The sequence below is a fragment of the Balaenoptera musculus genome, chromosome 7, assembly GCF_009873245.2.
Source record: "Balaenoptera musculus isolate JJ_BM4_2016_0621 chromosome 7, mBalMus1.pri.v3, whole genome shotgun sequence".
Lineage (NCBI taxonomy): Eukaryota > Metazoa > Chordata > Mammalia > Artiodactyla > Balaenopteridae > Balaenoptera > Balaenoptera musculus.
In genome coordinates, this window is record NC_045791.1 from 5705818 (window position 1) to 5726697 (window position 20880).

Sequence of the window (20880 nt, forward strand, 5' to 3'; positions counted from 1 at the left end):
CACCAGATACATTTCTTCTGGAAATACAGATACAAGGCAAATTAACTTTGTGAAAATTATATCTATAAATCAAAGGAATACGGGTACATATTCTCGTCCGGTAATATCCTCATTCATTTTCTGTTAACAGAGCTCACATGATACCTAAACGTGGCTCACTCCTGAGCCAAGTAGTGTACTGTGATTATTTCCTTCATTGTACAGCCATCTGTTTTCTCTCAAGCTGGAAACTTTTTCATTTGCTTACTTATCTTTTTTTAAATTTATTTATTTATTTATTTATTTTTGGCTGCATTGGGTCTTCGTTGCTGCCGGCGGGCTTTCTCTAGTTGCAGCAAGCGGGGGCTACTCTTCGTTGCGGGTGTGCAGGCTTCTCGCTGCGGTGGCTTCTCTTCTTGCGGAGCATGGGCTCTAGGCACGTGGGCTTCAGTAGTTGAGGCATGCGGGCTTCAGTAGTTGTGGCACGCAGGCGCAGTAGTTGTGGCTCATGGCCTCTAGAGCGCAGGCTCAGTAGTTGTGGCGCACGGGCTTAGTTGCTCCGCGGCATGTGGGATGTTCCCGGACCAGGGATCCCAGGGATTGAACCCGTGTGCCCTGCATTGTCAGGCGGATTCTTAACCACTGCGCCACCAGAAAAGCCCCTGCTTACTTTTCTAAGTATCATCCAAATGTTCCAACAGGCCTCTCAATATCACTATCCACATGTTGAGAAGTATTGGAAAAAATCCACTACAAATCAAACATTTTAAATGCTTAAGGCATTGTAAGAAATTACATTGTATGTTTTCGGAGTCACCTACCCAGCTTCCCATCAACGACAGTTCCTTGGGTCGGTCAGCGCGTTCCTGCATCTCATCTAATCCTTCCCTACGCCCTGGGAAGCTGGTATCCTCATCCACACTTCACCGGTGAGTTAGCTGAGGCTCAGAAAGGCCAAGTGACCAGTCCCTACGACGCGCGGCGAAGGGCGTTCTGGAGAAGAGAAGGACGGTTTCTCCGGAAGCGGCCAGCGCAAGACGCTCCTCGGCCTTCCGGGAACCCCCGCGACCCCGCGGTTCAGGCCCGTCGCCGCTTCCTTAAGGGAAGCTCAAGGCCGCTGCAAGTCCCTCGGCCCCACCCGCCCCGTCGGGGTCCCGCCCACCCACCGAGGCCCCGCCCACCCACCGTGGCCCGCCCATCCCCAATGGAGCCCCGCCCCGTCCCCAAGACCACGCCCCTTCCGTGGCCGCGGCTCGGCGCTTCCGTTTCCGGCGGCGTGGGCTGCGGTGCGCGGCAAGACGATGGCGGCTGCTGGCAGTGATCCGCGGGCTGGCGACGTAGAGGAGGACGCCTCACAGCTCATCTTTCCCAAAGGTGCGGCCTGGGGCTGCCGGACTGTCCCCGTGGTCCTGCGTGGTCGCCGCAGGCCTGGGCAGGCGCGGCGAAGGGCAGGGAGGAGCGGGATGCGGGACGGCAGGGCAAGGTACCGCGGGAGCGGGCCAGCCGGAGTCCACGGCTGCAGCCCTGGAGCCGTCGGCGCCCAACTCCACACCGCCCCTGGGCGGCCTCTTGCTTCTGTTTAAGTAGTTTGTTTTATCTGATAAGCTGCGAAGTGCTGGAGGGATGTGTCAAAGACAAAGCCGGCACTAAAGGGGAAAGGACAGATTTTATTCAGTAATATACTATTGCAATAAGAAAGAGAGTCAAGCGTGGACTCATCTAAACTTCGATCTGTAGAGGTGACTGGGCATTTAAAAGGGAGAATGAAGGAATAAGGAGGGGAGTGAGCGGGGCCTCAGTAGGGTCGGGGAAGTGAAAAGTTACGAAAAGCGGGAAGCGGGGGGTTGGTCCATTTGAAACCCCTTTGGATTTGTTAACTGGCCGTTAACTCCTACCCTCCCACACCCCTCGCTCTGGGCTGGGAGACAGGGGCCCTGTCTTCAGGTGTTGGCTGGAACAAACAGTAAGTTATTTTGGCAGCCTTCAGTTTTCATAAACAGCCGCTGTAAAGAGCTAGAGTCATCCCAGGGATGCGGCCTGGAGCTATTAGAAATCTTGTTAGTGTTTTAGTGTTTTTAATGCATTTATTTTATTTTTATTTATTTTTGGCTGCGTTGGGTCTTCGTTGCTGCATGTGGGCTTTCTCTAGCTGTGACGAGCGGGGGCTGCTCTTCGTTGCGGTGCGCGGGCTTCTCATTGCGGTGGCTTCTCTTGTTGCGGAGCACGGGTTCTAGGCGCGCGGGCTACAGTAGTTGTGGCACGTGGGCTCCAGTAGTTGTGGCACGTGGGCTCAAGAGCTGTAGCACACAGGCTTAGTTACTCCGCGGCATGTGGGATCTTCCCAGACCAGGGATCGAACCCTTGTCCCCTGCATTGGCAGGCGGATTCTTAACCACTGCGCCACCAGGGAAGCCCTCGTCAAGTTTCTGTGGACCAGAGTTGAGTCCTTGGCGAGAAGAGGGCGCACAGGAATTTGGTCAGGGAGAGAATCTTTGTCAGATGGCTGGGAGTGAAGCACATTTTGCTATCAGAGAACTTCCTCTTTGCAGTGTGATGTGCTTAATTTGTAATTTAAAACCCCAAAATAAGTAGAAAGCTTAAGATTTTAAAGTATCATATCTTACAGGTACTGGAAAACACAAAGTAAGTGGGGGAAACCTTAACAGTACCCTCCTTTTTAAAAAAAATGACTATATCCACAGTAAAACGTGAAATTCCACACCTTTTCACCCAGAGGAAACGACTGTAAATAGTTTAGTGCTTATGCTTCCACACTGTGCTCCTTTATAAATATATACTTATACACTTTATTCTTTGCAAAAATAGAATTATGCTATAGAAGTCATACAGCTTTTTAAAAATTTGATGATACATTGTGTAGAACTGTTCTATTCTTTCAAAGGGCTAGGTAGTACTTAATGGTTGTACCATAATACTATTTATCTGTTGATAGACATATAGGTTGCTTCTAGTATTGTATTTTATAGACTCAAGGTGAAATACTTCCTTCCATAGGATAGCTTCATGGAAGTTTTGGGCATAATGGAAATATATGTTTGTTTTCTTTTTTATGGTGTAATAACTAAGAGGAAGATGGTTTTCTTAATTTCATGATAAATTAAACCAGTTTTTCATATTTAGGTTTTGTCTAGGTACTTTTTATTCAGGTTTTTGTTTGTTTTTTAAATACTGTACAGTTAGAAATTCCCTGGCAGTCCAGTGGTTAGGACTCCGCACTCTCACTGCCGGGGGCCCCGAGTTCAATCCCTGGTTGGGGAACTAAGAGCCCGCAAGCCATGCAGCATGGCAAAATAAAACAAAACAAAACAAAACAAAAAACCTGAGAAGTACTGTACAGTTGTGGGATATGAAGCCTCTGGATTTCTGCAGGGACAGAGACTTGCTGATAGTCTCAAAGGCAAAAGGAGCGTTTAGACTGACTTTTGGAGGAATATTTTCAGCTGACATTTATGCTTCTCACAAATAGAGTTTGAAACAGCTGAGACACTTCTAAATTCAGAAGTTCATATGCTTCTGGAGCATCGAAAGCAACAAAATGAGAGTGCAGAGGATGAACAGGAACTTTCTGAGGTCTTCATGAAAACTTTAAACTACACAGCCCGTTTCAGTCGTTTCAAAAACAGAGAGACCATTGCCAGTGTACGTAGGTGAGTGCTGAAAGAAAGTTTTATTAATCCAAACTGTTAGACATCTGCACGTAGAATGCTGTCGCCACCTCCCTGCTCCTCCCCACCACCCCGTGGGCATCATCTGTACGATTAATGTAAGTAAAATAATGTCTTTGTCAAAATTTTGAAATAGCTTATATGGTCAAAATCTTCCTTGGCCACCTTTTGCTGTACCCCAAATCCCAGTTACCTCCCTGCAGAGTGACTACTGTCAGAAGTTTGTTGTTAGCCCTCCAGAGCTTGTTCCATACATTGGCATACACACCATAAACACACAGCATTGTTTTATTTTGCTTTTTTTCTTTTTTTTAATAAAGTGGGCTTATTTATTTATTATTTCCCTGATATGTCCTAGAGATCTTGCTATGTTAATAAATATAAATCAGGAGCATTCTTTCTGGATCTTTGCTTTACCATTCAAAAGGTGACCAGCTTTTAGCATTTTTTCCTAAGGCATTGCTTCTCAAATTGGTTGGATGTGCTCTGGGAAACAGTGAGGTGCTGTGGTACATAGGAGGCCCCAGGGAAAACAAGAGCTGTTTTAGCATTTCTTTGATTTCTTCGAAGATGAACATTATCTCATGTGAATTAGATAATCATTTGAAGTTCTGATATAATTTGAGCCACTAGAGAAGTCGATTTTTATAAACTGGGTGTCATCAGTGTTACTTGTTGGTATGGTTTAAAACATTTCTGCGTTAAAGCAAACAGATACCAGTATATTGTGAAGTAAAACAAATAATATGAACTCTTTTTTCTAATACTTTAGTTGTATTTATTTTTATTATTATTTATTTTGGCTGCACCACGCGGCATGCGAGATATTAGTTTCCTGACCAGGGATCAATCGAACCCGTGCCCTCTGCATTGGGAGCTCGGAGTCTTAACCATTGGACCACCAGGGAAGTCCCTGAATTCTTGAAATAAATCATGAGACTCAAATCCTTGCAGTTGCAGAAAGTCATTTGTGCCTATGCCCCTGAGTTAGTTGTGGGTACTTGTTTGCTCTACTCTGGTGAAATATTTGAGAAGTACTGTCCTAAGGAAAAGCAAGTGGACAAAAAGATGCATATGTGCACATATTCTTCAGAGAGCTGTTAATAATAGTCACAGTTTAAAAAAAACTAAATATTCAACAGTAATTAAATAAATTGTGCTAAATCCATTTGATGGACTACTATATTGTCACTGAAAATTATGATAGAAAATGAAATTGAAGGATGTTCACATAATTTAGGTGTGCAGAAAATGAAGTGATAAAGCTGTATATGAAGTATAGCCTGTTCTGAAAAGTGTGGGTGTATGCATGGGGAAAAGATTACATACAAAACTGCAAAGTGTTGAACCAAAAAGATGACTTGAACAAATGAAGGTGGACTTAAACATTCACGAATAAGAGGTATTAATACTGTAAAAATGTCATTTCTCCTCAAATTAATGTATACATTTAGTGCCATCCTAAATCCTCAAGGTAATTGATATATATTCTCATATGCTCGGAACTTTGTAAGTAGGATTTTGGATGACAGTGCATTCATTGTTATACCACCTTGAACATCTGTAATTTGTTTTGTGGCTGTTACTGTTATTCCACTGATAAAGCATAATTTGTCATATAATTCAATTAAGATGAGGTGGTAATAGGTCATCATAAATAAACATACAGTGGCTGAGGCAAGGCACCAGTCACCTGAATCCTACCAGTGAGCAGCACAGGCTACCTAAGCGGCGCCAAGAAAAATATATCCTCTGCTGTGAAAAATAAATAATAATAAGTTAATTAACGAATGCCCCCCCTCAAGATCTTAAATTTGTAAGAATGGTCAGAAAAACTTTTTTTTTTTTTTAATAAATATATTTATTTATTTTCGACTGTGTTGGGTCTTTGTTGCCGTGCGCGGGCTTTCTCTAGTCGTGGCAAGCGAGGGCTACTCTTCGTTGCGGTGCGCGGGCTTCTCATTGCGGTGGCTTCTCTTGTTGCCGCGTGTGGGCTCTAGGCGCGTGGACTCAGTAGTTGTGGCTCTTGGGCTCTAGGCACGTGGGCTCAGTAGTTGTGGCACACGGGCTCAGTAGTTATGGCTCACAGACGTAGTTGCTCCGTGGCATGTGGGATCCTCCCGGACCAGGGCTTGAAACCATGTCCCCTGCATTGGCAGGCGGATTCTTAACCACTGCGCCACCAGGGAAGCCCCAGAAAAACTTCTAAAAAGAAAAAGGAAGGGGAGTTTGCCCTACAAGCTGTTAAAATACATTAAAAAGTGACAGTAATGAAAATAGTGATACTTTGGCATGAGAATAGATAGATGATTGGAGCAGAATAGAAAATTCAGGAACAGATACAAATCCAAATCTATTATGTTTTATATGAGTCCAGTATATGGGAAAGATGGCACTGTAAGTTACTGGGAAGATACTTTTAAATGAAGTTGTAACTCTGTATACCTTATACCAAAATAATTTCTGAAGGAATTAAGGACTTAAATATAAACTATGCTGCATAGAAGTGCTCTGTGATAACTTGGGTGAATATACAGGTTTGGGTGGTTAGCAGGACTTTAAATGAGGGGAAGCTTGATGGACTGTAGCTGACTGTAAGCTTTGCAAGGCGAGGACTTGAGCATATTCATCATTGTGGGCACTAAATAATGTTTAGTTGAGTAAGTAAATGAATTTACGTAAATGTCTTTAAATAAAGTGCCATAAGTAAAATCTAAGTATGAATAAACTGGGAAAAGGATTGATATCCTTAATGTTAAGAGCTCTAACAAGTAATTAAGAGATGACACCCAGTTTATAAAAATGGATTTATTAGTCTCTAATGGCTTGATTTATATCAGAACTTCAAATGACTATCTAATTCAAATGAAATAATGTTCATCTTCAAGGAACTCAAAGAAATGCTAAAATAGCTAAGTAGGTTTAAAAAGAATGGGAAACCTGGGACTTCCCTGGTGGTCCAGTGTTAAAGAATCCGCCTTCCAATGCAGGGGACGCGGGTTCGACCCCTGGTCAGGGAACTAAGATCCCACATGCCACGGGGCAGCTAAGCCCGTGCGGCACAACTACTGAGCCTGCACGCCGCAACTACTGAGCCCATGTGCCTCAACTAGAGAGAAGCCCGCGTGTTGCAAACTACAGAGCCCATGTGCCCTGGAGCCTGTGCGCCACAACTAGAGAGAGAAAAACCAGCATGCCACAGCTAGAGAGAAGCCCACATGCTGCAACGAGAGCCCACGTGCCACAACGAAAGACGCTGCCACGAAGATCCTGCGTGCTGCAACGAAGACCTGACGTGGCCAAAAAAAAATAAAGAATGGGAAACCTAGTGTAAGAAGTAGGAGAAACAGGCACCATCTTTTATTGCTGGTGGAAGTGTAGTGTATATTGGTAAAGCCCTTTTAGGGCACTGTCTCTCAGAAAGAAGCCATCCAGTTATATCGTATCCTTTGACTGAATAATTCTGCTTCCAGGAATTTATCTTTAAAGCACACAGTAATCAATCAAGTGCACAAGGAAGTATACATTTACAATGATGTTTAGAATGCATTATTTTAAATGATGAATAATTGGAAACAACAGAAATGTTCAACAGCAGGAAATTTGGTATATAAATTTATGGCACAACCTTTCAGTGCAATGCCATGTTCAAGGTAAAGTTATGTGTGTACTAATATGGAAAACAGCTTCTGTATTGTTGAGTGAAAAAAGGCCAGTTACAGAATAACATTTGTTATAAATCCTTGTGGGGTTTTGTTTTGTTTTGTTTGTTTATTTGTTTCTAATTATGTAAAGGGGGGGTGGACTCTCCACAAAAATGTTAGCACTGGTTATTTCTGGGTAGAATTTCAGGTTATTTTCCCATGTTGGGGTTTTGTGGGGAGTTTTTTGGTATTTTTTATAAATGAGCAGGTGTTCATTTTACAACAAATCCCTCCGTATAATACATACACTACATTATGAACCTCTGCCTGTGTAACTAAGTTTACAGTATTTTCTTTACAAAATGAAAATAGCTTTATTAGGTGACGAAAAGTTACAAAACAGAATGAGTCAGTTTGTATTCTAAAACATAGAAAGCCGTTTGGAATGGCATACTAAGATGGTAACATTGATTTTGTTTAGGTAGTGACTTTCATTTTTCTGTGTTTATTTTCTCAATTTTGTACAATAACTAATAGGCTTGTAATCGAGTGGTAAGGACAGAAAATGTTTGTTTCTGAACAGATAATTAAGGTCCTCTCTGAAACCAGATTTACCATGGACGACCTCTGTTTTAAGAAGTCGATGTGTGAGAACCCAGGATATGATTTGTATTGATGTTCTTTTTTACAGTTTGAACTAGAAGTGCATTTAAAGTAAGATGCAGTTTATACATAGATTTGTACAAAGTAAGACATGCTTGTATTTGTTTATTTTTTAGATACATTTAAAAGGGAATTTTCTTCAAGTCAATAATGCCTGGTAGATTGGGGACATCTGACATCATGTGTTTGACATAAAATTAATAACAAAGGAAGCAAAGAACAGTGGTAGGAAGAGCAGAGAGCAACAGAATAAACTCTTGGGGGAAAGGTCGTGTAGTCCTCGAGGCGGATAGCAGTTTCTCAGAAGTTACCATCGCAGGCATTCTCTGCAGTGGTGTGCTCGCCTTGCTTTCACTGTCTCTGCCTGGTTTCGTTGTAGCTTCCTGTTCTCCAGCAAGAGGAACAGGAAGTGATTTGAAAGTGGGATTTTGCAGCAAACTTAACCATAATGGGAAGATTGCAAGTGCTTTATTTTTCCTCTTCCTTGCTAGCTACGTTTGATGCCCTTTTCCCTATTCATCCTTGTTTGATTTTGTTTGTTTGTCTTGATTTTCTTCCCTGTGATCAGCTTGCTGCTCCAGAAGAAGCTTCATAAGTTTGAGTTGGCCTGTTTAGCCAACCTTTGTCCAGAGACTGCTGAGGAGTCCAAGGCTCTGATCCCAAGGTTAGGACTGGTCGTGAAAAGCTCTGTGTGTATTGGATAAATTGTTACAAGTAGAATTACTGTGTCTAAAAGCTGTGTGCATTTAAAATCTAGATAGATATCACCAACGTTGAATGAGTGCCTTTGTAATGAGATTGGTGGTTTTATAGCACACCGATTGTTGGCAAAAATGTGAAACAGCTGAAACTCTGGTACACTGATGATAGGAGTGCCAATTAGTACGGTCACTTTGGAGAGCAGTTTGGCTACATCCAGTAAAGCTAAAGATGAATATACCCCATGACCCCAAAATTCATTCCTGGGTACGTGTCCTAAAAGCAACGCATACGTAGTTTAAAAGAAGACATGTATTCCCATGTTTATTGCTGCATTGTTAGTGACAGCAGAAACTGGACAACAATGAAGACTGGAGAAATAAATCATTGTATGAGCATACAGTGTTTATTATGTAGCAGTGAAAAACTAGTGAACCTGGACAACGTGGAGTAATGTCAACAAGCGCCACATTGAACTTTGCGTGACAAAATTGCAGAAGGATACATACAGTACAGTGCCATTTCTTACAGTTTAAAACCAGCACTGCACATTGCTTGTCGACACATTTACATGTACTATAGTAAATATTCATATAAAAGTGCATGTAGGGATGATGAATACCAAATTTAGGATAATGGTTACTTCTGGGGAAGGAAGAAAGGGAATTGGAATAGGGGAGCACACCCAGAGCCATCGATTTGTGTCTGTCATATTTATTAAAGAATCCAGGAGGGAGGGAATTGCCTGGTGGTCCAGTGGTTAGGACTCCGAGCTTCCACTGCAGGGGGCTCGGGTTCAATCCCTGGTCGGGGAACTAAGATCTTGCAAGCCACACGGTGTGGCAAAAAAAAAAGGGGGGGAATCAAGTGGGGATAACTTTTCAAATTAGCTTATTTTCTGTACCTTTTATATGTTTGAAATACTTCATAATGTTTTTTAAAGGAAAGAAATGAGTTGAAATGTACAGGTGTCGGCGTTTAGGGGTAAGTGGGGAGGTGGGCCGGTGGAGCTCCGAGATTAGCAGGCACGAAAGAAGAGGGCGGGGAACAGTCAGGCGCTGCAGCCTCACTGCTTTTGGTTTTCTCCCTGTAGCCTGGAGGGGCGGTTTGAAGACGAGGAGCTGCAGCAGATTCTTGATGACATCCAGACCAAGCGCAGCTTTCAGTACTGATCTCCAGGCGTCCCTGCTGCTGGGGGAGCCACGTCACACCCCCGGCGCGGCACCGCTGGCCCAGCATCCAGGGCTGCCGTGCACGGAAAGTCTGTTGCACGAGACACCTGGGCTCCCTTTGGACAGAGCGACCCAGTGCTTGGTCTTGGTTTAGGTTGCTGTTTCCGGCTCGACTGTGGGACGCCGCTGACCCGCGTAACCTTGGCGAGGCCTGGCCGCGGCTGCGCGCGCTTGCCTCTGGGGAGGGTGAGGCGGGGCGACGTGCGTCTCGGCCACGCCACTGGCCGCCTCACATCACGGTCTTTGGCCCTGGTGTTATTTTTGATTCCTAATATTTCATGTTTTAATTTCAGTGTGTTCGTTGTTTTTGAAGCTGTACTAGGACATGTAAAACTGGTATGGGAAACAGTCTCACCTAAATGCAAAAGGAGCAATTAAACGAGACCTGTATCGTTGTTTGAGATTCTTAAAGAGAGGATGATAGCGCCTTGGCGTCATTGTGCTTAACCCAGGAGACAGGGAAGAGGCTGCCGCGGAGAGTAGTTACACGTGCGGGTGACTGCTGAGCGCTGTGGGGCACATCGCCGTGAGATGGACAAGTTCTGGGCCTTTCTTCCTGAATTGCTGCGCAGCATAGATTTGGAGTAAGTGGTCTTTAAGCACTTACTTTGTCACTCCCAAATTCAGATTTTTCCTTCCTGGGCCACATGTGAAGGAGTGAGCACTTCACAGTGTCCTCATATGGGGCATCGGGTCCAAACCTCTGGCCTCCTGCTTAGCAGCAGGTGTTCTGCAATGGAGGAGACGTGGAAGGAGGGAGCCTGCCACTTCCCGAGCCACTACAGTGGCGTCACTCCATCTGAGGCTAGTTGCGGAGAAAACACTTTAATTACTAAACACTGTGGCTCTGAATTTTCTGAAGGGAAATATGCCTGTTTTCTTCACAGTTTGGGGATTTTTCTTTGAGGCACTTGTTGGCTCCAAGTGAATTCATGGTCCAGAGAAAAGGCTGGGGAAAGAACAAAGTTGGCTTTAAAAGTCAAGGTCGTTTTATGTCAGCTGCTGACTAAGGCAAAAATAAAATTTCTTTAATAAAGTCTTTCAGTTTCTGAAATGACATGGTTTCTGAGTCCCCAATATTCTTGATCATTATTTGAAGGAAATGTCATTCATACCTCAATTAAAGAAGTATTTGAGGAAATAATCTTTTCATCCTTGGGCAACTTTACTTCTTTGAGACTCAGTGTTCTCAATTGTAAAATGTGGATAATAGTTTCTGTTCCACAGATGATGAAGATTGAATGAGAAAATTATTAAAAAGAGCCTATTGAAAAAAAAAAAAAAAAAAAAGCCTATTGGTGTCTGACATACACTATACCCCAGTAAATGTTAGCTGTTATTAGTCAGCTTGCTTTGTAGAAATAAGTGCAAGGGGGACTTCCCTGGCGGTCCAGTAGTTAGGACTCTGCACCTTCACTGCCGAGGGCCCTGGTTCGATTCCTGGTCAAGGAACTAAGATCCCACAAGCCATGTGGCACAGCCCCCCCCCCCCCAAAAAAAAAGAAGAAAAGAAAAAAAATTAGTGCAAGGAATTGGTAGCATACCCACTGGTACTGGTATCAGACTATGAAAACAAACCCAACTGCCTACTCAAAGTCTGCAGAATTATCTTTTAAGAGAGTCAGTTCCATGGTTGGCACCAGGCAGTGGAACAAAAAGAACAGGCCTGGACGGCAGACCCGAGCTGTAATCCAGGCACGTGTGCTGGGTGGCAGGAGCAGGGCGGTGCTGCCATCTCCACGGGGTGCCCGCCTGTGAGCCACCTGGGAGTAGTAAACTGTGTAAAGTGCCTGGCATATAGTTAGGCACTAATAAATGGCAGGCAGTAAGGCAAGTAGAAGCAGTGTAAAACAACTCACGCCGGGGGATCCCACGTAAAGGCAGCCTCATGCCACGTTACAGACTCTAAGCCTGGTCTGCCTTCTGCTGGTCAGGGTTCTGTCTAGCCCTGGACGGCAGCTCGCTGCGCAGTGAACAGGAGGCCCTGCAAAACCTTTAATCATCTGTGAAACATCGTGAGACTCACTGCACTGTTTGCAAAAGCAGAATTCAAAACAAAGATGTCATGTTGTCAAAGCCTCACTCACTTCACCAGAAAGCTAAATTAACCAGAAAAGCTTTTCTGAAAGCTCTCATCATCTTGGTTTTATAAAAATGTATTAAACTTGAGTCTTGAAAAACAGCATTACTGGATGGGGCTGGAGCACAAGCCATTCTTATTAAAAATTATTGTTTTCAGCTTATTTCTAAAACCATTGAAGCCTACACAAAGACTTCTGTGCGAATAATCATTGCAGCATTATTCATAATAGCCGAAAGCTGGAAACAATTCCCATGTCCACCAGTTAGTGGTCTGATACAGCCATACAGTGGAATACTTTTTAGCAATGTAAAGGAATGAACTAAAAAAACAAACAAAAACCCAAAGCATTGAAGCCCACAGGATATGCCAGTGGGGTGACATTTTTTCAATTTTTTATTGTGAAAAATTTTAAGCACAGAAAAGCTGAAAGATTAGTGCATTGGCCATACCTATGTTTTTCACCTGCATTTAACAGATAATGTTTATCATATTTGCTTTATTATATTTTTCTAGGAAGCATGTGAAAGCAGACAGCATGACACTTCATTGAAAATTTAAGCATGCATTTTAAAAATACACTTTCCTCTGTTAAGTACAACTGTTGCACTTGGGAATATTGACAGGAATTTCCTGATAACTTAATATTCAGTTAAAACTTCTCCTGAGGAGGGTTCTGGGCCAGTAGTCAGTCCCAGTGTTGGTATAATTTAGTATATAAAATCAATCGTCATAAAGGATCTAAACTGACACTTAGGAGAAATACTGAAGAAATACATGTGGCTACTGCCCTCAAGTTGCTGGACGAAAATACCCGTTTGCAACCCCTGGGTGAAAAGCGGGCCTAGACAGAGTTCAGGCCCTAAACAGTGATCGGTAATGTGTCTGCCTGTGGCTCTCCGTGCCTGTTCCTTCAGCAGCAGCAGGAGGGCAGTTTGGGACTAAACAGGCAGAGAGTGTGAGTGGCGACAGCAGGGTGAAGGCAGGTCCGTCTACTGGAATCACATTCAGACTTGGGCTCTGTGCGCCTCGCTCCCTTTGCGTGGCTCCCAGGGGGTGCTGAGTAGTGAGTGTTGAGTAAATACACTGCCCCCGTTTGCCGAAGGTCGACTCGGAGTGCAGGGAGAACAAGAATGTGCCTGAAATAATACAGTTGGAGGAGAGGGCTTTGTGAGACGGCGGGGAGGTGGGGAAGCAGCCCAGAAGACACCTGGGAATTTTGGAAGACAAGGCAAAGCTGCCCAGCAGAACTTCCTGCAAGGTAGGAATATTCCGTATCTGCACTGTCCAGTGCGGTGGCTGCCTGCCACAGGTGGCCCTGGAGCACTTGAGGCTAGTGTCACTGGATTGAGGAACTGAACTTCAGTAGACAGCAACACAAAGATTTGGTCACATAGGCTACTTTCCATTCAGTCAACTTTCTAGCTCTCTCAATTGGGATAGAGGCATTTACAGAACTGGCTGTGCTTGAGCCTTCTTTGCAAGCAGCTTTTATTTATGCATGCATGCATGCTTCGCCGGGTCTTAGTTACAGCATGTGGACTCTTCGTTGCAGCTTGCGGGATCTAGTTCCCTGACCAGGGATCGAACCCAAGCCCCCTGCACTGGGAGTCTTAACCACCGGACCACCAGGGAAGTCCCATGAACCTTAAATTTTATTTAAGTTTTAAATTTAAAAATTTAGATAGTCACATGTAGCTAGTGGCTACTGTAGTGGGGAACACAGCTCTTAGCTCCCAACACAAATGTCCTGCAAACCACTGAGAGCATTACAGCAAGATTGACTGCTCACAGGAGCAGCAGTAATAATGGGAGACCATCAATCCAAATTGGGTCCCCAGAGTTCGGAAGTCTAAAGATGTATATCACTTTCTGTGCATCACTGAGTCCAATTTTTGTGTATAATACAAATTCTCTTTTTAAAAATCTGCCTCTTTAGTACTCATGCTCGTGGACAAAATTATGAAGGCTGTTTTAAGGAAACATTTGGGAATAGTGAAAAGATGAATGCCTCATCTTGTGGTGAGAACCTCTTTCCTAATTAATTCTGCCTTTTCAGTAGGCTGATAACTTGTACGTTGAATTTAAAAAACAAAACTCCAAGGTTTATTACCTTTTAAGCCTTCTGATATATTTTGTAATTCTACTAATAAATATGGTCCAGGCACAGGATACTCCTGGGTTCACAGACTGATGTCCTTTTAAATTCAAACTAACCTCTATCTCCTGAGCCATATCAACACCAGCCCATGGCTCCATGTGTCCTAAATACATTCCCCTTGTTAATAGGGAACTTAACAGTTCTCCATATTCAAAGGCAATTGAAATTAGAAGATATTTGACAAGCAACACTTTCTAAACTTAATGATAGAAGAAATAAAAAAGACGGAAGACTTGATTACATAAAAATTTTAAATTGTGTAAAATCACTAAAAAGGCAGTTGAGAGAATTTATAGCAGAGAAGACGAGCAAAGGGTGAAGATATTTATAAAGAGATTTTTAAAATAAATTTTAAAATCTTAGGACCCCAATTTCAAAAAGGACAAAGCATACAGACACAAGTTACATCCAATTACCAAATTAACAGGGAAATGTTCACCCTAATTAGTTTTCAAAGGTATCTCAAATGAGGTGATGTTTTTCTCATTAAAAATGTACAAAAGAGGCTTCCCTGGTGGCACAGTGGTTAAGAATCCACCTGCCAATGCGGGGGACACGGGTTCGAGCCTGGTCCGGGAAGATCCCACATGCCGCGGAGCAACTACGCCCGTGCGCCACAACTACTGAGCCCGCGAGCCACAACTACTGAAGCCCGTGCTCCACAACAAGAGAAGCCACCACTCACCGCAACTAGAGAAAGCCTGTGTGCAGCAACAAAGACCCAATGCAGCCAAAAATAAATAAATAAAATAAATTTATAAGAAAAAAATGTACAAAAGAATGCCCTCAATTTACATGTAGTGAGCAACTTCTTTGTGTCAGTTGCTACTCTGTACACATGAGGATACAGAGACAAGAAAGAATGCCAGCTTTCAGAGTGCTGCCTCAGTGGGACAAATAAAAACATACTTTGTGTTTAAAGTCTTTACACTCCTGAGTAATACAAGGACCACAAAATCAGGACTTCCCTGGTGGCTCAGTGGTTAAGAATCCGCCTGCCAATGCAGGGAACATGAGTTCGCTCCCTGGTCCGGGACTATCCCACATGCTGCGGAGCAACTAAGTCCATGTGCCAGAACTACTGAGCCTGTGCTCTAGAGCCCGTGAGCCACAACTACTGAGCCTGGGTGCTGCAACTACTGAAGGCTGAGCACCTAGAGCTCATGCTCCGCAACAAGAGAAGCCACCGCAATGAGAAGCTGCGCACCACAACAAAGAGCAGCCCCCGCTCACCGCAACTAGAGAAAGCCCACACCCAGCAACAAAGACCCAACGCAGCCAAAAATAAAAATAAATAAAAATTTAAAAATAAAGGACCAACAAAATCACCCCTGAGCACACACTCCCACCTCTCTTTATGCTGTTTTTTTTTTTTTTTGTCCAGGACTTTAGTTTGACTCTGATTTTAATTACCCCCAACACACACACACACACACACACACACACACACACACACACACAATGTTTTACAGTCAATGCAGAGATTTATCCATATTTTTACCAACTTATTTGCTCATTGTTGCATCTATGCATCTTCCCTTCCTCCTGGGTTCAGTTTTCTTTTTCACAAAGATGTTCCTTTGGTAGTTCTTTGAATAAGAGTACGAGAGTAAACATTCTCAGCCTTTCTTTGGCCAAATATGTCCTTCACCCTGATTTTGAGTAGTAGTTGTAGAATTCCATATTCTTTAAATATTCATTAACTTTCCAGAGTACTTTGAGGATGCTATTTGTTGCTGGTAAGATTTCTGACAGTCTTAACGTTCCTGTGTAAATAATCTGTTGTTTCTAATTGCTTTCATGATTTCCTTCTTGTTTTTTGTGTTTTATAATTTCACTACAAGCTGTCTAGGAATAGATTCAGTTTTATTTACTCTCTTTGGGAATTGTGTTGCTTCTGCCTGTGGATTCATGTCCTCTGTGGTTTGGGGCAGTTCTTAGTTGTTGCCACTTTAACTGCACCTTCTTTTCCATGCTCCCTCCTCTCTCCCTCTTGATTTTTTTTTTTTTTTTTTTGGCTGTGCCGTGCAGCTTTTGGGATCTTGGTTCCTCAACCAGGGATCCAACCCTGGGGCACTGGACCGCCAGGGAATTACCCACAGAGGTTTTTTTTAACAGCTTTTTTGAAGTATAATTTACATACCATTAAAGTTCACTCATTTAAAGTTTACAAATTAATGGTCTTTAGTATATTCACAGAACTGTGAAGCCATCACAACAGTCTAAGTGTAGAACATTTCATCATTTCAAAGAGAAACTTGTACCATTATCAGTCACTTCCCCTCTCCTATTCCCACCCTCCCCAGCCCTGTCCACTGATTCTTATTTGACTATAGTTTTCTATTTCATGTATTTCAACTCGTTTCCAAATCAGCGTATTCTTTTTTCCATAGTGTCTTGTTCTTTCATCATGGTTTCTATTTCTTCTTTCATAACTTAAGACATATTTAATTTATATTCTCTTTCAGACTGGTTATCTCAAGTTCTTGTTCTCCATTTGTTTTGTAATTATTTTGATCTTTAATGGGGATTGCTTTTACTATGGAAATGTGCCTGCGTTTGTTTGTAGGAGTGTTTCTAACAGAGGGGTCTGCACTGCTCCCAGGCCTGTAGTATCAATAGCCTGGGAATATTTCTTCCAATAATTTCTCAGCTTAGGGATTCCTACAACATGGAACGTGTAGTGTAAATCTGAATTCAAACCCATATGTGGCACAAGTTTCAGGGTTTGATTCCTCAGATGAGACTTTTTTTTTAACCTGGAGCCATGAATAATGACAAGCATCCTTGGCTTCCTGGGTGTCTGGGCAGAACCTATCTTTTACTGAAGTGACAGCCTTTCAAGTTCCTGGCTTTATGGAGGGGGCCCAGCCCCCTGGAGCCTGAAGCCTCTAGCTAATCAGACCTCATGCCACCTCTCTGACCCCAGCCAAGGTTGCTGTCGCGTCACTTGGAACGTCACTCTGGCTTTCAGTTCCCAATTTTTGTTTTAATTAATTAATTTATTTATTTTTGGTTGCGTTGGGTCTTTGTTGCTGTGTGCATGGGCTTTCTCTAGTTGCGGCGAGCGGGGGCTACTCTTCATTGTAGTGCGTGGGCTTCTCATTGCGGTGGCTTCTCTTGTTGTGGAGCACGGGCTCTAGGTGCACGCACTTCAGTAGTTGTGGCGCACAGGCTCAGTAGTTGTGGCTCGTGGGCTCTAGAGCGCAGGCTCAGTAGTTGTGGTGCACGGGCTTAGTTGCTTCGCGGCATGTGGGATCTTCCCGGACCAGGGATCGAACCCGTGTCCCCTGCATTGGCAGGCAGATTCTTAACCACTGCACCACCAGGGAAGTCCCCTCCCAATTTTTTTCTTACCCCTGGAGATTTCCCTTGCTTTCCTGGAAGCTCACTTGTACATTTTTTTTTTTTTTTTTTTTGGTAGTGGTGGTGATGACAGGCGTATTCTATCCAGACAGCAGGCAGGCATGTGAACACAAACATGAGATAATTTAATATTCCACCAGTCCTTCCACAGCTCAGCCACAGTGAACTTCTTGAGGGTCCAGACACCAACCAGCGTTGCGTCTCTCGAGCAGCACGTGCTGCTCCCTCTGCTTAGAATGTCCTTCCCCTCTGGTCCACTTGACAGATGGTGTCTTGTCCTTCCACAGTCGGCTTAGCCTTCCTCTCCTCTACCGAAACTCCCTTACACTCCCTGCAGGTTTAGCTGCTTATGTTTCACTTGATCTCAGCTACATTCCACGTGGCCTTCATTAGTTGGGTAAATATACACTGAACATCTATTAGCTCTCAGACACCGTTCCAGGCTCCAAGGATACAGAGATGAGCAAGGCTAACGAGATCCTTTCAGGAAGCTCCCAGTCTAGTAAGGGGAGGTGATGAAATAAACAAGATCATTTCCAGTAGTGATGAACGCATGAAGAAAAGAAAACGGGTAACAACTGACTGACCAGGACGACGACTTCAGGTTGGTTGGTCAGAGGCTTCTCTAAGGTGCCTGAAAGGTGAGTGAGACACAGCCCTGTGAGAACGTGTCGGGCAGAGAGAATACAAAGCGGAACGGCCCTGAGGTGGAGAGGAGCTCGGGAGAAACGGAAAATGGGGTACGCCCCGGCAGGGGCGGTGCGTGGCTGTATAGAGCAGGGGGAGGAGGCTGCATGAAGGGAAACAGCTGTGGAGAGGGAGCTGGCGGGGTAGGGGGGCGTCAAGACAGGCTCTTTCTGAGCTGGAAGATCCTTGTGCATGTTTGTCTGTTGATGGGAAGGATCCAGGGGCTGAGATTTGCTCCCTGGATGGAGCACTCAGGAGCAAAGCCCACGAGGAAGAGAGAGGAAACGGTCCCGGTGGCTAAGCCGCGAGGGGGGGTAGGTGCAGAGATGGTTCACCTGCTTTAATAAGAAAGACGGCGGACTTCCCTGGTGGTGCAGTGGTTAAGAATCCGCCTGCCGGGCTTCCCTGGTGGCGCACTGGTTGAGAGTCTGCCTGCCAATGCAGGGGACACGGGTTCGAGCCCTGGTCTGGGAAGATCCCACATGCCGCGGAGTGGCTGGGCCCGTGAGCCACAACTACTGAGCCTGCGCGTCTGGAGCCTGTGCTCCGCAACAAGAGAGGCCGCGATAGTGAGAGGCCTGCGCACAGCGATGAAGAGTGGCGCCCGCTTGCCACAACTAGAGAAAGCCCTAGCACAGAAACGAAGACCCAACACAGCCATAAATAAATAAAATTAAAAAAAAAAAAAAAAAAAAAAGAATCCGCCTGCCAATGCAGGGGACACGGGTTCGAGCCCTGGTCCAGGAAGATCCCACATGCACGGAGCAACTAAGCCCGTGTGCCACAACTACTGAGCCCACGTGCCACAACTACTGAAGCCAGTGCGCCTAAAGCCCGTGCTCCACAACAAGAGAAGCCACCGCAATGAGAAGCCCGTGCACCGCAACAAAGAGTAACCCCCGCTCACCGCAGCTAGAGAAAAGTCTGTGTGCAGCAACGAAGACCCAATGCAGCCAAAAATAAATAAATAAATTTATTTAAAAAAAAAAAAAGAAAGAAAGAAGGCAGAGCACGGGGACCCAGAGGGCAGCCCTGTAGGCTCCTAGACTTGGTTCTGCCAAGACAAGTGTCTCTGGGTTCCTTTCAATACAGGTATCAGTGTGACTAGCGGGCCTCACTCTGCTTTATCCACAGTGTGTGTTCGTGTCAGCACATATCCATGTCTCCAAGCTTTATACGGAACATTTCATGAACTTGACAGTGCTAGTGCAATGAACAGGTGATTTACCAGAGAGGGAGGTTTGAGAGAAGACAAGGTATGAAATAGTCATTTTGGAGAGTGGCAGGTTGAAGAACCAGGGGGATGAATGTAGTCAGTCGTCTTGAAAGCCCTAAGGCTGTCCATGCAAAGCTACTACAAGTGCTAGAAACCCAACCAAAGTACAAAAAGGGGGACTTCTTAATAGGGTAATGGCTTCATTGAAATGAAATTGAACTTCCAAGCCTCAGGAAGAGCAGGAACACAGATGCCATGAGTCTCCTCTTGGTCTCTGCTTGTTTCTTTCTTTTCTTTTCTTTTCTTTTAATATTTATTTATTCGGCTGCGCCGGGTCTTAGCTGCGGCATGCAAACACTCAGTTTCGGCATGTGGGATCTAGTTCTCTGACCAGGGATCAGACTTGGGCCCCTGCATTGGGAGCGTGAAGTCTTAGCCACTGGACCACCAGGGAAGTCCCTCTGCTTTTTTTTTTTTTTTAAATATAAACTTATTTATTTATTTTTGGCTGCGTTGGGTGTTTGTTGCTGTGCGCAGGCTTTCTCTAGTTGTGGCGAGCGGGGGCTACGCTTCATTGCGGTGCACGGGCTTCTCATTGCGGTGGCCTCTCTTGTTGCGGAGCACGGGCTCTAGGCACGCAGGCTTCAGTAGTTGTGACACATGGGCTCAGTAGTTGTGGCTCGCGGGCTCTAGAGTGCAGGCTCAGTAGTTGTGATGCACGGGCTTAGTTGTTCCGCGGCATGTGGGATCATCCCCGACCAGGGCTCGAACCCATGTCCCCTGCATTGGCAGGCGGATTCTTAACCCCTGCACCACCAGGGAAGTCCCCCTCTGCTTGTTTCTTTATATCAACTCTGCTCTCTTGTTCCTGCCTACCTTCTTCCATGTAGCAGAGAACAGGCTTCTAACTGCTCATGGGTTTCATTATCTTGACCTTCTGCCACCCAGGAGGGGTTGGGATCAGGCTCTGTTTGGACCCAGACTCAGAAATCCCAGGGAAGGGCTTTGCATAACCTGCTTTATGTCTGGTGCCCACCCTGGAGGTGGTCATGGAGACAGGAATCTATAAAAACACTGCAGGGGCTTCCCTGGTGGTGCAGTGGTTAAGAATCCGCCTGCAAATGCAGGGGACACAGGTTTCATCCCTGGTCGGGGATGATCCCACATGCTGCGGAGCAACTGAGCCCGTGCGCCACAACTACTGAGCCTGCGCTCGAGAGCCTGCGAACCACAACTACTGAAGCCCGCGTGTGCACCTAGAGCCCGTGCTCCGCAACAAGACAAGCCACCACAGTGAGAAGCCCTCACACCGCAACGAAGAGTAGCCCCCGCTCACCGCAACTAGAGAAAGCCCGCGCGCAGCAACAAAGACCCAACGCAGCCAAAAATAAATTCGTAAATAAATAAATTTATTTAAAAAAAAAACAAAACATTGCAGCTCCGCAAGGAGCTACATGGTTGCAGGGG

General features: G+C 44.8%; 1 protein-coding gene across 1 annotated transcript; it reads left to right on the forward strand.

The window, feature by feature from the left end:
• Positions 1 to 1244: 1244 nt before the first annotated feature.
• On the forward strand, positions 1245 to 10960 carry POLR2D (RNA polymerase II subunit D). Its single transcript, XM_036858736.1, has 4 exons — positions 1245 to 1353; positions 3467 to 3647; positions 8541 to 8636; positions 9765 to 10960. Exons 1-4 carry the CDS (start codon positions 1281 to 1283, stop codon positions 9841 to 9843), a joined length of 429 nt encoding a protein of 142 aa, XP_036714631.1. The 5' UTR covers positions 1245 to 1280; the 3' UTR covers positions 9844 to 10960.
• Positions 10961 to 20880: the final 9920 nt, after the last annotated feature.

What these genes read in the sequence shown, in the direction of transcription:
- POLR2D (XM_036858736.1), top strand. Translation starts at nt 1,281, where the DNA reads ATGGCGGCTGCTGGCAGTGATCCGCGGGCTGGCGACGTAGAGGAGGAC. An exon ending in ACAGCTCATCTTTCCCAAAG is followed by an intron (nt 1,354 to 3,466) that starts GTGCGGCCTGGG and finishes TCTCACAAATAG; the next exon opens with AGTTTGAAACAGCTGAGACA. An exon ending in ACCATTGCCAGTGTACGTAG is followed by an intron (nt 3,648 to 8,540) that starts GTGAGTGCTGAA and finishes CCCTGTGATCAG; the next exon opens with CTTGCTGCTCCAGAAGAAGC.